We start from the raw sequence: 20,731 nt of genomic DNA on the forward strand, positions 1-20,731 counted from the left end.
TGTGAATTACATGTTAGTCGCTAGAATGTCGTCATTGAGAAAGCCAGGGCAGAGTGTAAACAGTGCGAAAGACGTAAGAGACTCATTTATTACATAAGAGGCTGCAGATGTGTTCTCAGACATTTTATTAATCACTGCAGTTTGTTGGACCTGTCAGGCATGTCTAATATCCAATGGGGCTTTATCAAAATCGCCACAATAATTTCAAGCCTGATTTAAGCCAGACTCCACAGGCACAGAGCCAGATTTGAGTATTCTGAGCAGCTGCTGAGCTTCAGCATTCCACTAATGCACCACAGTGGTCAAAACAAAACACTGAGGATTTGAAATGCATTGTTTGTCCGTTTCGACACTGATGACGAAACTCTATTACAGCTGTCCTTGATGTTCACAAACAACTACAGCTGTCCTGATACACTGGGACAGCTTATTCGAGCATCATGTGCATCTTGGATGCTCACCTTGCAGATCAAAGAGTGAACTGGCGTCAGTTGCTTTCTCAGACGGAGCTTGTGTGATGGGCAACAGGTACGAGCGGTAGCCCTTCAAGATGGCTGCCATGAAGCGCAGGAAAGCCTCCTGGATCTCCATCTCCAAGGTTTCCAGACTCTTCCCAACACAGCCAGGTTCCCGCTCGGTCATGAAGGCCTCCATCTGTCCTTCCTCACGACTCATCTGATAACCTGTGGAAAAAATATGGTTAAGTCACACTACCATTTAAAAAGATAGAAGTAATACTTTTATTGCATTAAATTGATCAAAAGTGACAGCAAAGACATTTATAATACTAGAAAATATTTCTATTTCAGATAAATGGCACTCTTTTGAACTTTCTATTCAAAAAGGATCCTGAAAAATGTTTCATGGTTAAGCAGAGCAACTGTTTTCAACATAGATAATAAGAAGAAATGCTTCTTGAGCAGCATATTAAAATGATTTCTGAAGGATCATGTGACACTGAAGACTGGAGTAATTATGCTGAAGATTCTAAACATATTAAAATAGAAAACAGTTATTTTATGTTGTAACAATATTACTTTTTTTTACTGTATTCTTGATCAAATAAATTCAGCCTTGGTGAGCATGAGACGTCTTTCAAAAACATATAAAAAACGATCCCATTTACAATGTCTAAAATATGTAGCATATCTCAATAATGAAGATATAGTAGACTCAATTTGAGATATTGGACATTATATAGACTCCTCTCACATCACTTCAAAAAGAGCACATAATGTTCTCCATAAAACATATGGGATCACAGTCACTTAGCACAAAAAGATACATCATTTTTACCACAGTTTCCCTCTAAATAATCTCAGTGTTTTGCCTAGTTCTATGAGACGGTACATTCCGTATGGGACATATGGGAGAACCAAAAATACATTGGGTTCAAAAGTCTGGTTCAAAGACTAAAGCATCAATCAGCTCTCAGGTATCAGATAATATCTCAGTACTTGAAAAAAAGACTTGTCTGTGCCATGCTCTGTCTATCCAGCCAATTGCCCCCATCTCTAAATCTCATCACATCTCAAGGATGACTGCATTTTGCTCTGACTCAGTCAAGCATTCATAAAACATTGTTAGGTAATAAAAATGATACTGTCAGAGCACAAAGTAGAGAGACAGTAGAAGGCCACTTAGAATGGCATTTCCCGTGCAGTCAAGTGAACTAATATTGCCTTGAAACGGACAGAAAATAAGTGAACTCATTTCTCTGTTGACACCACAGTGACCCGCCCTCACTAACCCTCATCCAGTTGCTGGTGGAGATTGCTGAGGGTGTTGATCAGATGTTTACAGGCTTTTCTTGGCAGGATTTTCCAGGTCAGGGATCTGCGCTCTTCTTTTCTGAAATAGGCCACACATGTTTATCATTTGAGAGGGTAAAAAACGAAGGGAAAAAGGGGTCCAAGCATGTAAACAACAGAACTGTGGGCTGCTTAATGTTTTAATGTAGCTTTCACAACGTCTGCAAACTTTTAGCTGCATACTGACAGACAAACAACATAGGTGCATGTGTTCAACACATGGTAGTACTGAGGGTCCTATCTTTACTACATTCCTCACTGCTCATTTATCTCTATTCTGATCTTTTAACCATCTGCATAATGATAAAGAACATTATTACTCAGGATTTCACTTTTTTTTGTGAATTTATGTGGTAAAAGATAACTTTAGCTCAACAACATAGGTCAAAGGTCAGGAGAGGCTCTTACGGGAACTCAGAACTATGTTGAGGTCAAAAGGTCACTCACTGAGTTATAGTGTTAGTGTCCAGGTCCACACAGCTTATGTCCGTCGGTGGCTCATAGAGGTCAAAGTACCGGGAATCCACGCCTACGATGAAAGGGCATGGAGCACTGAGCACATCTGCCAGGGCCAGCGGGCAGAGAGGTATGTACGGGCATGGCCAGTGGAAGGGAAAAATCATCTGTGGGACAAGTAAAACAAGTTTTGGCAAGACAAAACCATATAGGAACAGTAAAGGCATGAGTGAAAATTAATAATCATCCACTCACCGATACCAGGGCCTCGGTAACACTGGTAAGAACGGCCGGACGTAATGAGTGCACCAGGATCTTATGTTCAGTCACAGCTAACACCAGCAGAGTCACTGCATTCTTCGGGCCGAGGTTCAACAGCAGTGTAGAGAGCCTTCCTCCACTGTGGGCAAAGACAACAGGCATGTAAAAACAAATAATCACCAACAAAAGAAAACATAAAACAAATCATAAAACACAACTTAACCAAACCAAACAAAGCAAAGCCAAACAATCAAAACAAAAAACACAACAAAAAAACATAAAACAACAAAACAAAACACAACAAAACATTAAACAAAACAAGCAAAGCAAAACAAAACATAAAACACAACAAAATAATAATAATAATAATAATAATAATAATATCGCAGCTTCCTAATCTAGTTGTCCAATAAATGTCCAATAAATAAATAAATTGTAATAATAAACAAAACCATGGAAAAATGCAACAGCCTTACAAACTGATATACGACTTGACTGGATTGACTAAATGTGAACCTGCCACAGCGGTTTAGACAAAGACTTTTCATTCTACATTAATCAGTTTTTCCCCTTTCAAGTTAAGTTGTTCGAAATCATCAAAGATACATTTTTTGGAAGTATTCAGCTTTACTCAGGAAATCTATTGAATGAGCAGAATGTGTCTACAATGTGTAATGTAATCATCTGCAATGAGATTAGGAAATTACCTGACACAGGCGATTGCAAAATATTGCATTAGGAGTCTCAACTCACATTAAACATGCTATAAAGTTATCACACTAAACCAGGCCCTGCTGAAGTATCCTTTCCACACTTCATACTTTGATCAGCATCCATCAGACATGTTCAGTGTATCTTGTGTCTGACTTACCTCAGAGGGAGAGGAGAGGAAACAGGCTGGCTCAGCATCAGGCTATCATGTGGAGACAGCTGTGAAAAACAAGCACACAAACAAGCGGTAACAGTGAGACGAGGGCCAGGGTATTTGACCACATAATGTCATTTGCTTTGACACATTCAAGAAGGACAGTGTTCAAACAAAGGCACGAAACTCACCTGCACCAGGATACGTGGCCTTTGTGATGAAGGAAAAGGAACCTTGTGCATGAAATGGGAAATATGCCTAAGAGAAAAACAAGGAGATTAAAAACAAATTACTATATAGTGGCCGTAAAATGTTTTTTTGGACATTTAAATTACAGATCCAGCCTGGCAACCTCCTAAATTGTCCTCAGAACTCACTTCTCAATGGGCAGAGTGTGTGGACCTGAGATGGAGTATCTGTAGAGGAAGGTCAAGAAGTTATGGAAAGCATCAAAAAAGGGCCAGTGAGAGAGAAGGCAGATGCTTTTGTTGGTGTGGACAGTCATGGATCCATCAGGCCTGAGCCCGTTAGCCTGCAGGCCCAGTTGAGTTCGCTGCTTGTCAGTCAAATGTTCTTCTGGGTAGGGCTCATAGAACTGTATGGCGGCACCATAAACCTGAGAGCACAAGAAAGTTACGCCTTCATCAGACATAAACACCTTCTAGGAATTGGGTTGGTTTACATTTTAGAGAACAAAAAGCTCTTGATTCTAAAGAGCACAATAGCAACTATTTTAGCCTACTTAAAAGGAATCACCATCAATGTCTATTTAAAAAAAAAAATGAAAAAGTGATGCGGAAGATTTATTTTTGCAGTCTTTTAGATCAGAAATATCTCAGCAAAGCCATGTTTCTTTGAAGCAGCTCACCTAAATGAATAAATTATACATTACTGCAGCACAAATAGCCTTGAGACTTGTTCGGCTGTGAGTGTACTGATGTGTTTGACATAATTGAGCTGACCCAAACAGCACTTTAGCAATGCATTATTAAACAGGCCAATTACACATGTTCATCTTATTTTCAATTCTTTTCTGAGGCCCATTATTCACAGGCGTTTTTGATATTCCGCCTGCGCCGGTTTCTAGCTGCTTTAAATTCTTTGCACATTGCTAAACCAGACAAGACAATTCACCTTCCACTGTGTCTGATTTTCCAAAGAATGATGGTGCTGCAGTGAGAAGAAAACCTGCAGCAAATCAGAATGTTTGTGTGTATTTGTGCGTGGATTTTTGTGTCTGTACCTTTTCTCCAGAGGCGCCCGTGAGAACGAATGTTGAAAAGACAGGAAGTGAATATTTGGTATGAGAGGGCCAGCACTCAATGGACACTCCCATCGGTAGGCAAAATAGGGGTACGGATTCAGGCAAAGGAAAGGAATCATAGTCCTCCTCTGGGTATCTGGACAAAAGACCTGCACAGACCATACAAACCCTCAATTAGGTTGTAGAGCTCCGTTAGAGACAGCAATTATTACCGATCACTGCATCGTTTGCCCTGTAATTAATTACTTGACCCACACTTCCATATGACAAGCTAATCACAGGCAGCAGCCTAGATCTGTATGCTGCTGTATACTGTGAGTATTAAGCCTAACAATCACATCATGTTGTTCTTGCTACTTGGGAGTATCAGGTTTCACTCATCCGCAATCATATCCCACTGCTCTGATGGGCTTTGTTATAAACGCATTTTGTCCCTCCTGCTGTTCATTGCAAAATGCAGAACAAAACACAAAACTGTGAAAAACAACTCAAGACTGAGATACAGTACCTGCTGTGAATGCAAGCGTGTTGGTTTTGGCCAAAGATTTTTTGTAGCACAAGTACACAGAGGACCCCCACTGTAGAAGCAGGAAAAACAGAAATTAAGTTGATTTCAAATTTTATGCAGATATATAAAAGGCTGCTTCATGTGGTCTGATGTTATTTCTCATAATTTCTGGCTAACTACCCGACCAAAAACGTTTGATCAGGGGTGCACAAGCCGATAATAATGTTATGGCTAATAAATGGCTGATACTAAAATTATAGGGTCAAACTTAAAAACACAAAACTAAAACTTAAAAACAACTGTTTTAAATGATGGAATTGAAATTAATTGTTTTACAAGTGAATTTAGGCATCACAACATTATAACGCAGAGTATGAAATATGGATATTTTCAGATTTGTTAAAGATTACATTTAACAGTGTTTTTAAATGCTTTAAAGATAAACTGGGTGAGCATCATCTAAATGTAAAAACCATAGATATAGGCATGCACAGTTAAAAATATATATTTATACCTACATACATACAAATATACATTCATTCATACATACATACATATATATGGAATCCCGTTTCTGCAACATGGGGGGGAAATTGTGCTCTGGTAAATCATAATTATGACATAAAAAGTCAAAATAATGACTTTAAAAGTCAAAATTATGACTCAGTGTGAGATGAAAAGACAGAATTATGACTCAAAGAGTTGAAATTATGACTTAAAAAGTCAAAATTATGACATACTAAATCTCTAAATTATGAAATACCAAGTCGAAATTATGAGATTAAAAAGTCAAAATTATGACTGTCGAAACTGACATACTATATCAAAATTATAACATAGCAAGTCGAAATTATGGCATACTAAATCAAAATTATGACATACTAAATCGAAATGCTCAGATTAAAAACTCAAAATTATGACTGTCGAAATTGATATACAAAATCAAAATTATGACAAACTAAATCGAAATTATGACATACCAAGTCAAAATTAGGACTTAAAATTCGAAATTCTGAGATTTAAAAAGTAAAAATTCTGAGATTAAAAAAAAAAATCTAAATTATAGGAATTAAAAAATTACAATTATGACTCTGGTCGAAATGACTTTTAATCTCATAATTTTGACTTTTTAAATCTCTGAATTTTTAATTTAATTATTAAAAAATAATTTAGTTATTAAAAAATAATTATGACTTTTTATGTCAGATTATGACTTCTAGAGCATGATTTTTTTTCTAATGTGGCAGAAATGGGCTTCCACACACACAGTAATGGTTTCCACCATTTAAACTGATTCAGCAGTGTAGGGAGACATTCAGCACTCACCATACTGCTGTTGAGGTTCTTGTCCACCTTGCAGAAAGCATGTGGTGGTGTCTCTCCCTTGCCAGGAATAATGACACAGATGTCAGTGACAGCCAGCGTGGAGTTTGAGTGATTTTCAGAGGCACGCCGATATGTGATGTAGATCCTTTGGGAGGAGGAGCTACTGATATTGGCGGGGCGGCCAGATGGCGTGGTCTGTATTATTTGACAGTCCGGCTTCAATTTCTCCTTCCACTCATAAAGGATGCTAAGAATCATGAAAGAAAGGACATAAGGATAGTGAATGTCACTGAAAAACAAAAGTGAAAGCACAACAGTTTCCAAAACCAACTTAAAAGACTGCATCCTAAATGGTACCTCATAAATGAGTGATTTCGAACGCCCTACATAGGCAGCAGCTCCATTAACAGCCAAGCAGCATGAGAGACACGACTCACTTACAGTTCATTCCAATAAAATTGAGTGTTAGCATGTTACTAAGATAACTACATGATGTTCTAATAAGCAAATTATAGAGATTTTTTTCGTGATACTTTCTAGTATTGAAAAGAATTGGGTTTAGTCAACATCTTTGTCTACAATCTTTTTGTCGCAAACAAAAGAACAAAAGGTTGTTACCTACTGTTTAGAAAAGCCTATGCTTCAGGAGGATGCTGTTTAAAGGGTTGTTCACACCAAGGATAACTATAAAGTTTTAAAGGTGCCATTGACCGTTTTTTTACAAGATGTAATATAAGTCTAAGGTGTCCCCTGAATGTGTCTGTGCTCAAAATACCCCATAGATTTAATTAATTTTTTTAACTGCCTATTTTGGAGCATAATTAGAAATGCACCGATTCAGGCTGCGGCCCCTTTAATTGCTCACGCTCTCCGCCCCCTCCCGAGCTCTTGACTCTATCATTGCATAAACAAAGTTTACACAGCTAATATAACCCTCTAAATGGATCTTTACAAAGTGTTCGTCAAGCATGCTGCATGCATACATCGAATTATGTGAGTATAGTATTTATTTGGATGTTTGCATTTTATTCTGAATGAGTTTGATGGTGCTCCGTGGCTAACGGCCTAACATTACACACTGTTGGAGAGATTTATAAAGAATGAAGTTGTGTTTATGAATTATACAGACTGCAAGTGTTTAAAAATGAAAATAGCGACGGCTCTTGTCTCCGTGAATACAGTAAGAAACGATGGTAACTTTAACAGTACATTAGCAACATGCTAACGAAACATTTAGAAAGACAATTCACAAATATCACTAAAAATATCATGGATCATGTCAGTTATTATTGCTCCATCTGCCATTTTTCGCTATTGTTCTTGCTTGCTTACCTAGTCTGATGATTCAGCTGTGCACAGATCCAGACATTAATACTGGCTGCCCTTGTGTAATGCCTTGAACATGGGCTGGCATATGCAAATATTGGGGTCATACATATTAATGATCCCGACTGTTACATAACAGTACATAACATTTACATAAGAAGGAGGAAACAATGGAGTTTGAAACTCACTGTATGTAATTTCCATGTACTGAACTCTTGTTATTCAACTATGCCGAGGTAAATTAAATTTTTAATTCTAGGGCACCTTTAATAATCATTTTATTTCTATGACACAAAGGAATGTTATCTTTAGAATCACTTTCAGACTGTTAAACAATAAAACATTAATAGCCAATTAGAATCCACCTTTAAAAAGAGCTTGAGCATTTAAAGTGACAGACAAAACTACAGCACACATAATACACAGAATGTTATTGTGCTTTGGTCTGGGCATTAATATAGGGATCATTACAGTTATCTTGACAGTTATCATTCTTGAATCACCCTGAAGTAGGCAGCTTACTAGGATTGTCTACAAACACGGATGCCTTACCCCAGGTCTGTTAGCGGCGGTTTGTCTCTTCCTCTCCTGTAGCAGAGGAAGATCTGCGGCCCCATGAGACTTCCTCCATTCAGTTCAGCAGAGAGTCCAGAGGGGGTGCATTCAACACAGGTAAACCCTCGAGGTACGTCCTCCCCTAGGGAGCGAATCACCACCGCCACATCGGTGATCGGCGCCTTGAGCTGTGTTGAGCTCCGGTGACCACCATCTTCAGTGTGGACATCTTCATCGAGGGGCTTAGAGGAGTCGGTGAGTCCTGCCACAACAAAGTAGTCTGCTACACGAAGGCTTTTCTCCTCCATTTTTGATCATCCCCATAGAACGAGGACTATATATGCTGGGAAAAACAGAGCGACGTGAATAGGGTGAGGGAATACGGTTTCTTAATAATGCCAGGTGCTCAGATTTAAACATCCTTACAAATGAAAACATCCTTCTTCAAACCGGGAGGGGTTTAAAAAAAAAAAAAATCGGCACATGCAGCACAGTGTGGGTTATAAAACACTCCTAGGAAATACCATTTTTACATTTAGTCCCTTATGTGCTTAGAAAAGGATATGACCATTACATATCCACAGATGCAGAGCACAACCTCCAGTAACAATCTTTGCGAGAAATATAAACTAGTCATACGGAAGCAATTACCCGTTCCTGCTGGGGATAAAAGAATATGTCCTGTTATGCTTTTGAATCATGAGTCAGAGTTTGCACCTCCAGAACAAATGCACAGGAAGGAAGAAAAAAAGAGCTCAGACAATAAAGGGAATTCCTTTTGCTTGCATCAATGTGAAGTTTGTCACTACAAGCCTCACTTACACTAAAACCACTGATATATTAATTAGAGATTCTCCTCTCTTCCAGAAGAGGCCTGGGGCTTTTACAACACTCAAGTTGGCACATATACTCAAACTGAGTCATTACGAGTGACTGATGCTAACGTGGCTTCATCGTACCAAAAATAGCAGGGCACCCGCTGGTAGGCTGTGGGTCAGTTATCTTTATGTACAGTTCATACAGTCCCAACAAATCACTGATAAATAGGCTAAATAAACTAAAGTTAAGACATGAACGCGGGTTTCTTCGTGCACAGGTATGGCATTTGACAGTGCTGCCCACAAGGCTATTGCTCCTACATCACTCTAAAAAATGTTGGGTTGTTTCAACCCAAGTTTGGGTTAAAAAGTGGACAAACCCAACCATTGGGTTACATTTTTAAATGCATTTTTTAACCCAACGGTTGGGTTTGTCCATATTTGACCCAAATTTGGGTTGAAACAACCCAGCATTTTTTAGAGTGTAACAGCTTATTTTTCATCAGTTCTTTTGTCTTTGGGTCATTATATTTCTCACAGATTTCTGCTCGTTCTAAATCAGATACAGATAACGTAGCACAGTAAAGATTACATTTATGTGGATGCATTAGTAAGAGAGTGATTGCGTGTGAATTAATTCTACCTGGCAGTGTCTCTCTACTAATAGTGAAGCTGTGGGTTTTAAGGTCTTTGCACACTGAGTCGGAAATTTTTGTATGCATTTTTTCATATTCGTCATCCTAAAAACACTGAGTCCGATGCGTATTAATTAATCCATTGCAAAAAAATTTGCAAAACAATACAAAATGGAGTCTTCAAGCAGAGAGGATGATTTTGTTGTCCTTTCTCTTCTTAAAAAGAGAAAAAGAAAGAGAAAATATTGGGTCCATCTAATTCTGAGATTGCGTAGAGAGGAAGGAGAGTTCCACTTCCTTATCAAGGAGCTGCGGGATTATCCAAAGTGATGCAAAGTTTACTTCAGGATGTCTTTGGCTCAGTTTGATGCTTTGCTAGCGATACTTGAGCCACATATTAAAAAGAAGACCACCAATATACATGTATTCTGCACTTTGTCAGAAAGTGCTTTGTGCTGCGAGACAAAGTGAATTTTGACATTCGCTAATACGGTGGCTCTGAATTGTCAAAACACCTCTCAAAATGCTTGCTACGGATGTGAAAAATGCATAGTAAATTTTTATGACGGACGAATGTTTCGGAGGCAGTGTGTAAATGTGATTGACACAACGTGAGGTTGTATTTATTTTTGAACGTGTGAAAATTTCCGACTCGGTGTTCAAAGACATTTAATTACTAAGAAATATATGCTAGAACTTTTCAGTTTCTAAGCTATTTTATTGATAAATTACAGAACAGTGTTGACAAAAACTTTTCTGCGCTACTGATTGTTTCTGTGCGCGCAATCTGCACGTGATGTACGCGCTACTGTCTGAATGTGTGTTACAATGCAGCAACGCATATTAGTTTAGAACGTCGATTAATTTACGTGTACAATAAGCTATTTAAAATGTGCATTCACCTGATCAATATTGAGCATCCAGATGGTATAATCAATATCTTGTGGAGTGCTCTCTGAGTATGCATTTGCCATTTACTGTTGGATACGGAGGGTAAATGTGGACTTACTTACTCTGTTGAGCCCTCTATAGGCCATGATCAGCGACTAGCCGACATCATGCTTAAATGTAGCATTACAGTATTTTTAGTATTTTAGTATTTTTCCCTGAACAAGTACTACACTGTACCAAAACCATGAGCCTAAAACCATTGTCATTATAGTAGACACCATCTGAAAGGTCTTTGATGGCTAGCAGCTTTATAGCCAACGGCTTCTCTGTAATTTACAGTAATGGCCAACAGAGTCACGGGACACGGCTTAAGAGCTTAGGAATTGAAACTGACCTACTGACTAGTTCTTTTGCCGTGACAAAGTGTTAAAGTGAAGAAGTCTGTCTTATGAGGAACCTGTGACGCTGATGGTGTAAAATGGGAAGTTGCTGTTTCTAATAAAACATTTTAGAAATGGTGAAAAGTCATCAGTAGATTTCATGATCCCGGTTAGATGCTGAGAATAAATACTGGCCTTAAAACTCTAATCCTTTTCATCCTTATAAACCTTTGGGCTTTAAAGGAGGGGTCTCTACAACACTCTCTCTGTCCCTTGTCCAGCAATGACAAAGACACTGATGCACACTTTGTTCCAGATGTCTTTAGTGTAGCCGTTTTCACATATTCTGCTCAACAACATCACACAAAGCAAACACACAAAACCATCAGTCAGCTTGCATAAACAATCAAACAAATCAAGATCTAATCACACCCACGTTGTTCTAGAAAGATACCGCAGAACGTCCACCAGACACAGTGAGGAGAAAACGTAGCAGATGTGTCACATGTTACGTGAGAGATTTAGGATTATATTTAGACATAATCTCTCGGTCCAACAACCACGCCATCCGCAGAGGCTGGCTGTGCCCTCTCTACCATCGGTAGAGAGAAATTATAATCCTCACCATGGCAACCATGAAGAAAAGCCAGTGAATATTCATCATTTGCCTTAAAAATGTAAGGAGGAGAGAAAATACTTACATAAAACTAATAAAAAAAAGAGTCACAGACGAGCAGAAAGCTAACTCTTTTGGTAGAGATAATGATGCAGTAATGAGGACCTCACAATCACACATCAACAGTTAAATAACAACTGCTGGGAAGGAAAAGACTTGACAGGTTAGAGCTAAATTCTAGGCAAATATGGATAAAATTGCAGAGAATTATACAGTTATTATACTGCAGTCAGGCACATTGCACTCTGGAATGCCCTGAGGCACATTTCATCGTTGTGTGATGCAATTACAGACACTCTCGCACTGACTCAACACTTTTCAGACATCTCGTATAGGAAGTCACTCCCATATTGAGAAACACCATGGTAACGTCAAAAAGAGAGACTCAAAAATGCACGGAAGTGCGTTGGAAATGGCTCTTACATCAGAGAGATCAGCATGTGTCCTACGCAGCGGAAATTCACGGAGAAGCCATGAAAGAAAATTACACTGTGTGTCTGAGACATATCAGAAATGAGGAACTCCTTCACCCACTTCATACTCATCATTCTGAAGAATTGGAGTAAGAGATCAATAGTTCCCCTTTCCAGTTTTAAATGACTGGACAGTTCCAGTACACGCAGCACAGAAAGCACAATGCAACAGAATGACGCCTCGGAATAGGAAAACAGCCTCACATAATGGACATAAATCTGAGAGTTGCAAAAAGCTGTGAGTGGATCCATGATGTGATCTAGGATTAGAACATGAAGCACTGGTCTATTAAAAAAAACAAAAGACAGAAATAAAAAGGAATTTATTATTACATTACATAAAAAATCTACACAACAAAGATGCTACTAATAAATGCGTTATTTATCAAATGCTAAACAACATTTCTGTCCATTTATTTTTCGAATGCTCATTTTTTTTGTTTTATCCGAATATCTATAATTCAAGCAGCATAGAAAGAACTTCATAAATATGTTGAGAATCAAAATAAAAAATAAATAATATATAAGTTTAAGAATAGAATTACCTAATATTATAATAATACAAAATATTAAAAATAAAAATATATCATTGTGATGTTTTGCCCAATCTGGGGCTTGACCTAAAATGATTTGCATTAAAACCTCATTATATCAGGGAAAAAATCTTGTCCCGAACAAAACTCCCACAGCACAACAAAAAACACCATTTATTTTCTAATAATTTTATCTAGTGCTGCTGCATGCCCACGGCTGTTAACACGATAAGCCTTGCCCTTCTTTCACCAACCTGTGGCGTGTAGAAGCCACAGGATAAGCCAATTTAACAGCCTGCTCATAAAAATGAGCATGATCTTATCCAGCTGTGCTGGAGCTTTGGGCTGTGGCCCTGAGTAAGGGCTCCATGGACCAACAGGATCCTGATACTGCACAGCTCTGGGACAGCAGGGAGGCCTGGAGGAAAACACAAGAAGGGGGAACTAATGCAGCACATTTGGCCGAGCATCTGGTCCTGCTTAAGACGCAGGGCGGACATTTGATTCCTTTGCACCATGCCGGGAAACAAGCAGACATCTGCATACTTTGGATAGGAGGAGGCAGGCAAGCTATTTCTATGTGGAAATGTTTTGTCAGAGAGACTTTACTGAAGTATAGGTCAGCAGTAATTCTTCTCCAACTCCATCTACTATAACTTTTGGGTTTAAAGATGCTTTATAAAATAATGTATTTATTTAACCGGTTGTCAAGAGACAAATTCTGTCTAACAGCTGAAGTTTCTGAAAAAAATTCCACCCATGCAGGCTTTCCAAAGTGGATGAGAAAATGAAAACAACCAAGAATTTTATTAGTCAAAATGTCTCAACAGACGTTTCCCTTAAATGTAACATTTACTGTAATATCATGATATATTTTAAAGGAACACTCAAATGAAATTAAAGCCTGCATTGCTTGGTCAAGCACAGACTGTTAAACTTAATTACAAAATATATAATTACAGCTGAGTAATGATGAAATGTAAAGGATATACTGAAAAATATCACACTTCAACATTAAGACAAGCTCATGAATCCTGCTCTGAATTCCGATATAAATCACAACCGACTCTAAATCCAGGATCAAAGCTAAATCACCACAGTAAATGATGGATGCTTTGAGCAATCTTCCTTAAACTCTCTGAAATACCTTTGCAAATTTGTCATGGTTTGCTCGACTACAGCATTACATTCTCACATCAGACAAAATGCATTAATCTCTGTCTTTGTAATTTGTAACTCTGATCATCTGTATTTGAGCATGGCACTTTGTTGCGTACCTATACCCAAGAATTTAACCTACATGTTCAGGGTTGGGAGGTCAAAATCACTAATTTATAAACATTACACACACACACACACACATATATATATTATATTCACTGCCTATGGTGGTTATGTCCCTGCAGATCATATCACACCAGTATCCTCTTTTCCATTTAAGATCCATTTTAGGTGCATTTAAAGACAGAACAATGCATTTTAAGCTATACTAATAAACAAACATGAGAACATGGTGAAATAAATAAATATGAAGAAGATGATACTGCATCCAGACAGCTGGGCTGGGTCAGTCTTACAATAACTCATAAATCATAAGGGCCATGGTATTTAAATCAGACGCTAAAATCCTGAATTATATTAACAGAAACCGAAAAATGGCATTAAGTGACAACAATCATCACATGGTGTGTAAATACACGATCAGAATCAAAACAAGCGCACGATTATCGACGCGCGATGACAGCTGCCACTCCAGTGCCGGTCAGTCTTGTATGTTTATAAAAATATATCGATTAAAAATGACTCAAATGTATCGTTTTATCACCCATATACGCTTTACATTTCTAAAATAAACAAATGTCCGTGACCATTAAAGAGAATTGAGCATAGCACACTCACTGTTTCAGTAGGACGACGATTCAGAGGACAAGCTCATTGAAGCACGCACCGTTATTCTGATTATTATTCACAGAACTGAAGAAGGGACTTATGTATTTCCATTCATTTTCATCAGACAAATGAATTATTCCTCCATCACGTATAAACATTCCCTCCGGGAGGGCTGTGCCTCATCTTCTCTATACGCTTTCAGGGATGCGCTCAGCTCGAGACTCGCGCAAGCGCTTATCAAAACCTGCCACCGGGGCACGTGACTGCCAGCAAACCGTGACGTCATTTGAGCATTCCGGGGACTGTCGGCTGATTTAATGTGGGGGCGTCCCGACAGGTAGTCCATATAAAGCCTGTGGTGCTGAATGTTATTGACTCAATGTGTTTGAAAGTGTTGGACTTGGTTGTTAGATTTAAATATACAGTGATAAAATAACACAGCTTTTAATGTGATATAGTGACTAGACAGACTGGAGTAGATCAGCAGATATTTGGCCAGATAACAGAGGCAGTGGTATTTTAGTATCATTGAGATACTAAGTAGTTTCAGTTATGTTTTATGTTTATGTTTACCGTTTTCATGTTAATGTTAGTTATTTTAGTTGTTTTAGTGATTTTGTTGTGTGATTTTGTCATTTATATATATATATATATATATATATATATATATATATATATATATATATATATATATATATATATATATATATTATTTTTTTCTTTAAATATAACAGTAGTTTTTATTAATTATTATTTCTGTTTTAGTTAGGCTATTTTACTACATCAAGTTAGCTAAACTAAATGAAAACGACAAATGTTTCAATGGCAACTGAAATAAAATAAGTTTGTCTCTCTCTCTCTCTATATATATATGTATATATATATATGTATATATATATATATATATATATATATATATATATATATATATATATACATATATATATAGAGAGAGAGCAAGAGAGACAAACTTATTTTATTTCAGTTGCCATTGAAATAAAATATATATATATATATATATATATATATATATATATATATATATATATATATATATATATATATATATATATATATATATATATATATATATATATATATATATATATATATATATTTTTTTTTTTTAGTTAACATTTATGTTATTTCAAGCAACAAAAATTTTTTTTTTAATGTAGTTTTAGTTTTAGTTAACTATAATAACCCTGACCACTGACAAGTGGTTGATCTGCCTAGTCCATTTCCCAAAATCTACTGACAGCCTAACCAAAAGATGCCAAGATGAATTTAAAGTTAAATAAAACACTTTATTTTATAAACACAATTTATTATAAAATTTTGTTTCAACTTAAAGAAGTGTTTGTGCTGCCTTAAAATTTTAAGTTTAGTCAACTCAAATATCCAAATTGTCACTTAGTACAACTTCACATTTCAAGTTGACTAAACTAAAAATTTTAAGGTAGCACAAATACTTACTTTTTTAAGTTAAAACAACAACTTTTTTTTTTTTTTTTTTACAGTGAATATACTGGAAAACACAAAATGTTCGCTACACTTGTATATATATTTATATATTTATTTATATTTATTTGTACGCATCTTATTTGCTATCATTAAATTGTATTACTGTAAATATATCTTAATTGTTTATTTTTTATTGTTTAGCTGAAAATTTATTGAAAAAAGTCCATTTGTATAAAATTAGAAAATATTACAAAAAAAAAAAAAAAAAACATTTTTACTCAGTGATGTTTGGGTACTACTATATTATATCACCCTACTCTTACCCTAGATACTGGCCTTACCCATTTAAAAAAAAAACATATCGATTGACCACTAAATGTTGCATTTATGGCAAGTCAATGTATTTCATTCCATTTTGTCCGTTAGTAGTTATTGTGAGAGGACATCATTATATGAATGGTTAAGTTTACAAAGGCAACCTCCTTCACATTTAAACCAAAGACAAAGTTATAGAGACTATAGGCCCTGTGTGACTCTCTAAGTTTGTTTGCAAAACCCGGTCCTGCACTGATAGTCTTGCAGGGCTTTGAAAATGATAATACAGCCCTCACCTGACAGAGAGTTTGCAGACATTTTTCTCATTAATGGTGTGACTGCCAACAAAATGTGTCATTGACTCAGATGTTCCATGCCATTCTAGGTGGTCTGATGAGAGCAGATTGCCAATGTAACTACATCCTCAACTAACAACAGCTCCTCAGCTTGTCCAAAAATGTGTCTTAGCTGACAATAACATAAGGTCTCATGCTGTAACGAGTCTCCAAAAATAGCAGATCTGTGCACAATATGGCAGATAACCACTGACAAAAGATGGAGACTTTTTAAGAGGTGAACTTATTTGGACATATGCAATTCTACTTTAGAAAACATGTGAGGGTGGGAGAATGTTTGTTTTATAAGGTTCAGAGTTCAAAAGGTGCTGCAACTAAGGACAGTCTTCAAAGGGCTTCAGGAAGACACCCAGAACACTTCTTAAACCCAGATAAATGATTTAATAAAGCAGTTTAAGTGGATGCCGACTGGCCACCCAGCTGGCTGTGCAAACCCATAAACATCAGTAGGATTAGGACATCCAGACCCTCGTGTTTTTGTCCTATAGCTATGTGGTTCCAAAGGACACATGCTGGCCTCCCAAATGGTAGGACTAGAGTTTCAGACATCCACAGTCAACTGAGGGGCTGTTTACACAACACCGTTTTCAACTAAAAATGGAAAACTTTTTATGCGCTTTGGCTGTTCATTTACACATTTTGGTGGCCTGAAAATGCAAATTTTTGAGAATGCAAGTTTTTGAAAACAATACCGTTGTCATCTCTGTGGAAATTAAAACAGTGACGTCATGCACATGCACATTACATGTTTAGTCTATCCACCTTATTTTTCAATGTGACATTGCCAACTACTTGTCTGGCTTGCGTATAGTGTTTTTAGTCATTTTCGTGGATTCGAAAAGTTTAGACATCGTTGTCATCTGTACAAAGAAAAAACTTTTCTGATTTTAGTAGATTGTTGTCGTGAAAAACGTACCCTTAGTATGTGTCCAGCTAGAGAATGTTCTCAAAACGTTGGCTAATGTTTTGGAAAGGTTCTCTTAAAGTATACAGGCTAATGAACAAATGTTGGGGGCTCGTCCGGGATATTAGTTATCTGGTTATGTTATCTGCCATGCGTCTCAATAAGCGTCATGAATCAGTATATCTTGTAAATGAATGTGGCTGACTCCCTGATCAGTGCCCTGAACTAGGGAGCTGATTGAGACACATTGTCTTTAACAATTCTCAAAACATTAGCACAGAAACAATTATGGAATGTTTTTTTCTGAAATGTTTTTGTTTGAAATGCATTTTTAAATATTACTACTTGGACTACTTCAGAATGTTCAGAGAATATTCATTTATTTTGAAAAATTAAGAAACATTCAGAAATAACATTTTTAATGGGAATGTTAGCAAAACATTCTTAGAATATATTTTTGTTAGCTTGGTGGTCATTGTGGTAAAAAGCACACTGTGGAGTGCAACATTTTCTGCTTTTGTGTAAAAGCCTTTACAGAGAAGTTTTCAGTTGTATAGTCTGAAGTCAAATCTGGAGCTGAGCTTAATACATTTGCCATGGGAGCAGCTGAACAAACTGATTAGAGCTTGAAGGCTGCTGTCGCTGGTCTCCGTCTGCCAGAGTTTGATGATGTACACAGGGATCTGCCATGCAAAATCGCTGCTTGACATCCAGTGATATTCAATATGCAGCACATTTCAACACAATTTTACAGGATTCTCTGTTTGTTTAGATGTAGCAATTATGTTTGTAAGGCTGCACATTGTTTTCATCTGAAACAGAATTTATACACAGCCCACTTATAATAATAGTCCAGCCCACCATCGATATGTCAAAGATTTATCTAAACAGTGAGAGGTACAATCGCAAATTGATGGCAAAACCTGAGATGCCTGTACCTACTTATAATTCTAGTGTGCTGCATAAAATATGTTTATGTGTTTCATGTGTATTCTCTTTGCGTCTACCTCAGTATCTCTATAATTTCCCTGAGGAGCTGAAGTAATGTTATCATGTTTCACTGTGTGCTTGTGTTTGACTGGAATGACTAATATCCAAACTTGAAATGTGAATTTAAATGTATAGTTCACCCAAAAATGAAAATGATCTCATGATTTACTCACCCTCAAGTCATCCTTGGTGTATTTGACTATCTTCTTTCAGATGAACACAATCAGAGTTATATTAAAAAAATATCCTGACTCTTCCAAGATTTATAATGGTAGTGAATGGAGCTCCTGATTTTGAAGTCCAAAAAAGAGCATCATACATCATAAAAGATATCCACTAGCTAATACCTAGGAATAGGAAAACACCTTAAATATTAGAATATTTAATAGTGCCACAAATGAAAGGCATTGCCCACTGGTTGAGAACATGTTTGGAAACCCCCCCCAACTGTCCAACAGATGGTTCTTTTTCAAAGATGAGTCATCAACAATAAGAGAACATTACTGGCAGACTTACAGTATACATCAAAAATACAGCTCTTAATACAGTCATGTACAGTTTACTGTAAAGCATCATAGAGATTCAGCATGGATTTCCAGATGAAGTCCTGCGAAATGAGTCTGGGTGATGTAATAAGAAAAATTAAGTAGGCTAAAAGGGTGCAACCTTACTTCAAATCATTTTCACTCTTACAATCTAAAAAGTACAAAACCTCATAATTATAACCAGTCATACTTTTTTTGTGTACTCAAAGAGCTTTTGATGCAAAAACTGTACAATTCTGAAAGAAAATAGAAAAATCTGGACAAATTAATCTGTATCAGAGTATGCATGAGCAAAGGGCTGGCTAGCTAACTAGATCTGAAACTGGCATTAAAAACAGGTCTGGAAAAGCATTGCCAGGAAATGCATATGGCTGTCTGTTATGAGTCACAGGTTTGGTTTCTATGATTGTGTAACCAGCCTATGGAAGTAAATACCTTTGGTGGCATCAAAAGGTTAGGACTGTGTTTAAAATGTTTTGTCATTTTCAAACTATCCACTCAATGTGACTAAAATATCTATATATATGTAGGTAAATATGAAATGAATCTGCACAGTCATTTCAAATCTGAAATATCTGTATTATTGTTCATACAACATTTTATTTTCAGTCCGTGTGAATCATGGGGACTTCCCATCCTCACCGCGACGCATATTTGGCTTTCAAATACGTAATGAAGGTACAACTCCTTGTTTACGTCTATCTATACAATCACGTGCTTAGTACATTTCAACCATTTTGGTGTTTCTGTGGGACTCAAGATACGCACAATACTGCACCCTAGTGGCCTTAGGTACTGTTTAATTTTATCATAAACCCTATTTTTATGCTTAGCAGAATGCTTTTACTTTAGACTGAATCATATTTACACCTTTCATTTTTATCCTTTTAATTTCGTAATCTTTTGTATTAAAAAAAAGAAAGAAAGAAAGAAAGAAAGAAAGAAAGAAAGAAAGAAAGAAAGAAAGAAAGAAAGAAAGAAAGAAAGAAAAAGAAAAAAACGCGTTAATACGGATTTATCACAGTGTTTGAGCTAATTATTGCCCTTTTCAGAAGAGTAATAATTCAGAACAGTCCTTTTCATGCTCCTGTTAACTATTATAATTAACTGCAGGTTCTAAAACGTATTAATATCCATAAAGTATAAAACTCAGGTTCCACCGAGATTTGAACTCGGATCGCTGGATTCAGAGTCCAGAGTGCTAACCATTACACCATGGAACCGGCCTGCCTTGCATAGGTTAACTACAGTTTTAATAGCGATTGTGAAATATGAAAAAATGTTTCATTCGTTGCTTGGCTGTTTCTTTGTTTGTTTCCTTAAAACCGCTATCACCAGGAAGTATGACCTAAACAACCCACTTTTACCCGTCTAAATTAAAAATAACTCCGAAGAACACAGCGGTATGCTAAATACCTCTCTGCTTAACATGAACATATTTCAACCTCAGCGTCACTTCCTTGCTATGTGCCCCCTTAATGAAACCAGT

At 36.8% G+C, this 20,731-nt stretch overlaps 1 protein-coding gene and 1 non-coding gene across 2 annotated transcripts in view; both read right to left on the bottom strand.

The window, feature by feature from the left end:
• Positions 1 to 14,887, bottom strand: part of dennd4a (DENN/MADD domain containing 4A) — a 34,754-nt gene extending 19,867 nt beyond the window's left edge. The window contains exons 1-12 of the mRNA XM_067390318.1: positions 14,678 to 14,887; positions 8,370 to 8,715; positions 6,492 to 6,738; positions 5,166 to 5,235; positions 4,637 to 4,806; positions 3,771 to 4,009; positions 3,585 to 3,651; positions 3,400 to 3,458; positions 2,523 to 2,667; positions 2,259 to 2,434; positions 1,751 to 1,851; positions 462 to 683 (exon numbers count right to left, since the gene is read on the bottom strand). Coding sequence (XP_067246419.1) covers positions 462 to 683; positions 1,751 to 1,851; positions 2,259 to 2,434; positions 2,523 to 2,667; positions 3,400 to 3,458; positions 3,585 to 3,651; positions 3,771 to 4,009; positions 4,637 to 4,806; positions 5,166 to 5,235; positions 6,492 to 6,738; positions 8,370 to 8,680 — 1,807 coding nt within the window. The 5' untranslated portion in view covers positions 8,681 to 8,715; positions 14,678 to 14,887. The remainder of the gene's footprint in view (positions 1 to 461; positions 684 to 1,750; positions 1,852 to 2,258; positions 2,435 to 2,522; positions 2,668 to 3,399; positions 3,459 to 3,584; positions 3,652 to 3,770; positions 4,010 to 4,636; positions 4,807 to 5,165; positions 5,236 to 6,491; positions 6,739 to 8,369; positions 8,716 to 14,677) is intronic.
• A 5,506-nt stretch (positions 14,888 to 20,393) lies between these two features.
• trnaq-cug (transfer RNA glutamine (anticodon CUG)) lies at positions 20,394 to 20,465 on the bottom strand. Its single transcript has one exon. It is a non-coding gene; the product is annotated as a tRNA-Gln (tRNA).
• Positions 20,466 to 20,731: the final 266 nt, after the last annotated feature.

The sequence above is a fragment of the Chanodichthys erythropterus genome, chromosome 7 (genome assembly GCF_024489055.1).
Source record: "Chanodichthys erythropterus isolate Z2021 chromosome 7, ASM2448905v1, whole genome shotgun sequence".
In the NCBI taxonomy this organism is placed as follows: domain Eukaryota; kingdom Metazoa; phylum Chordata; class Actinopteri; order Cypriniformes; family Xenocyprididae; genus Chanodichthys; species Chanodichthys erythropterus.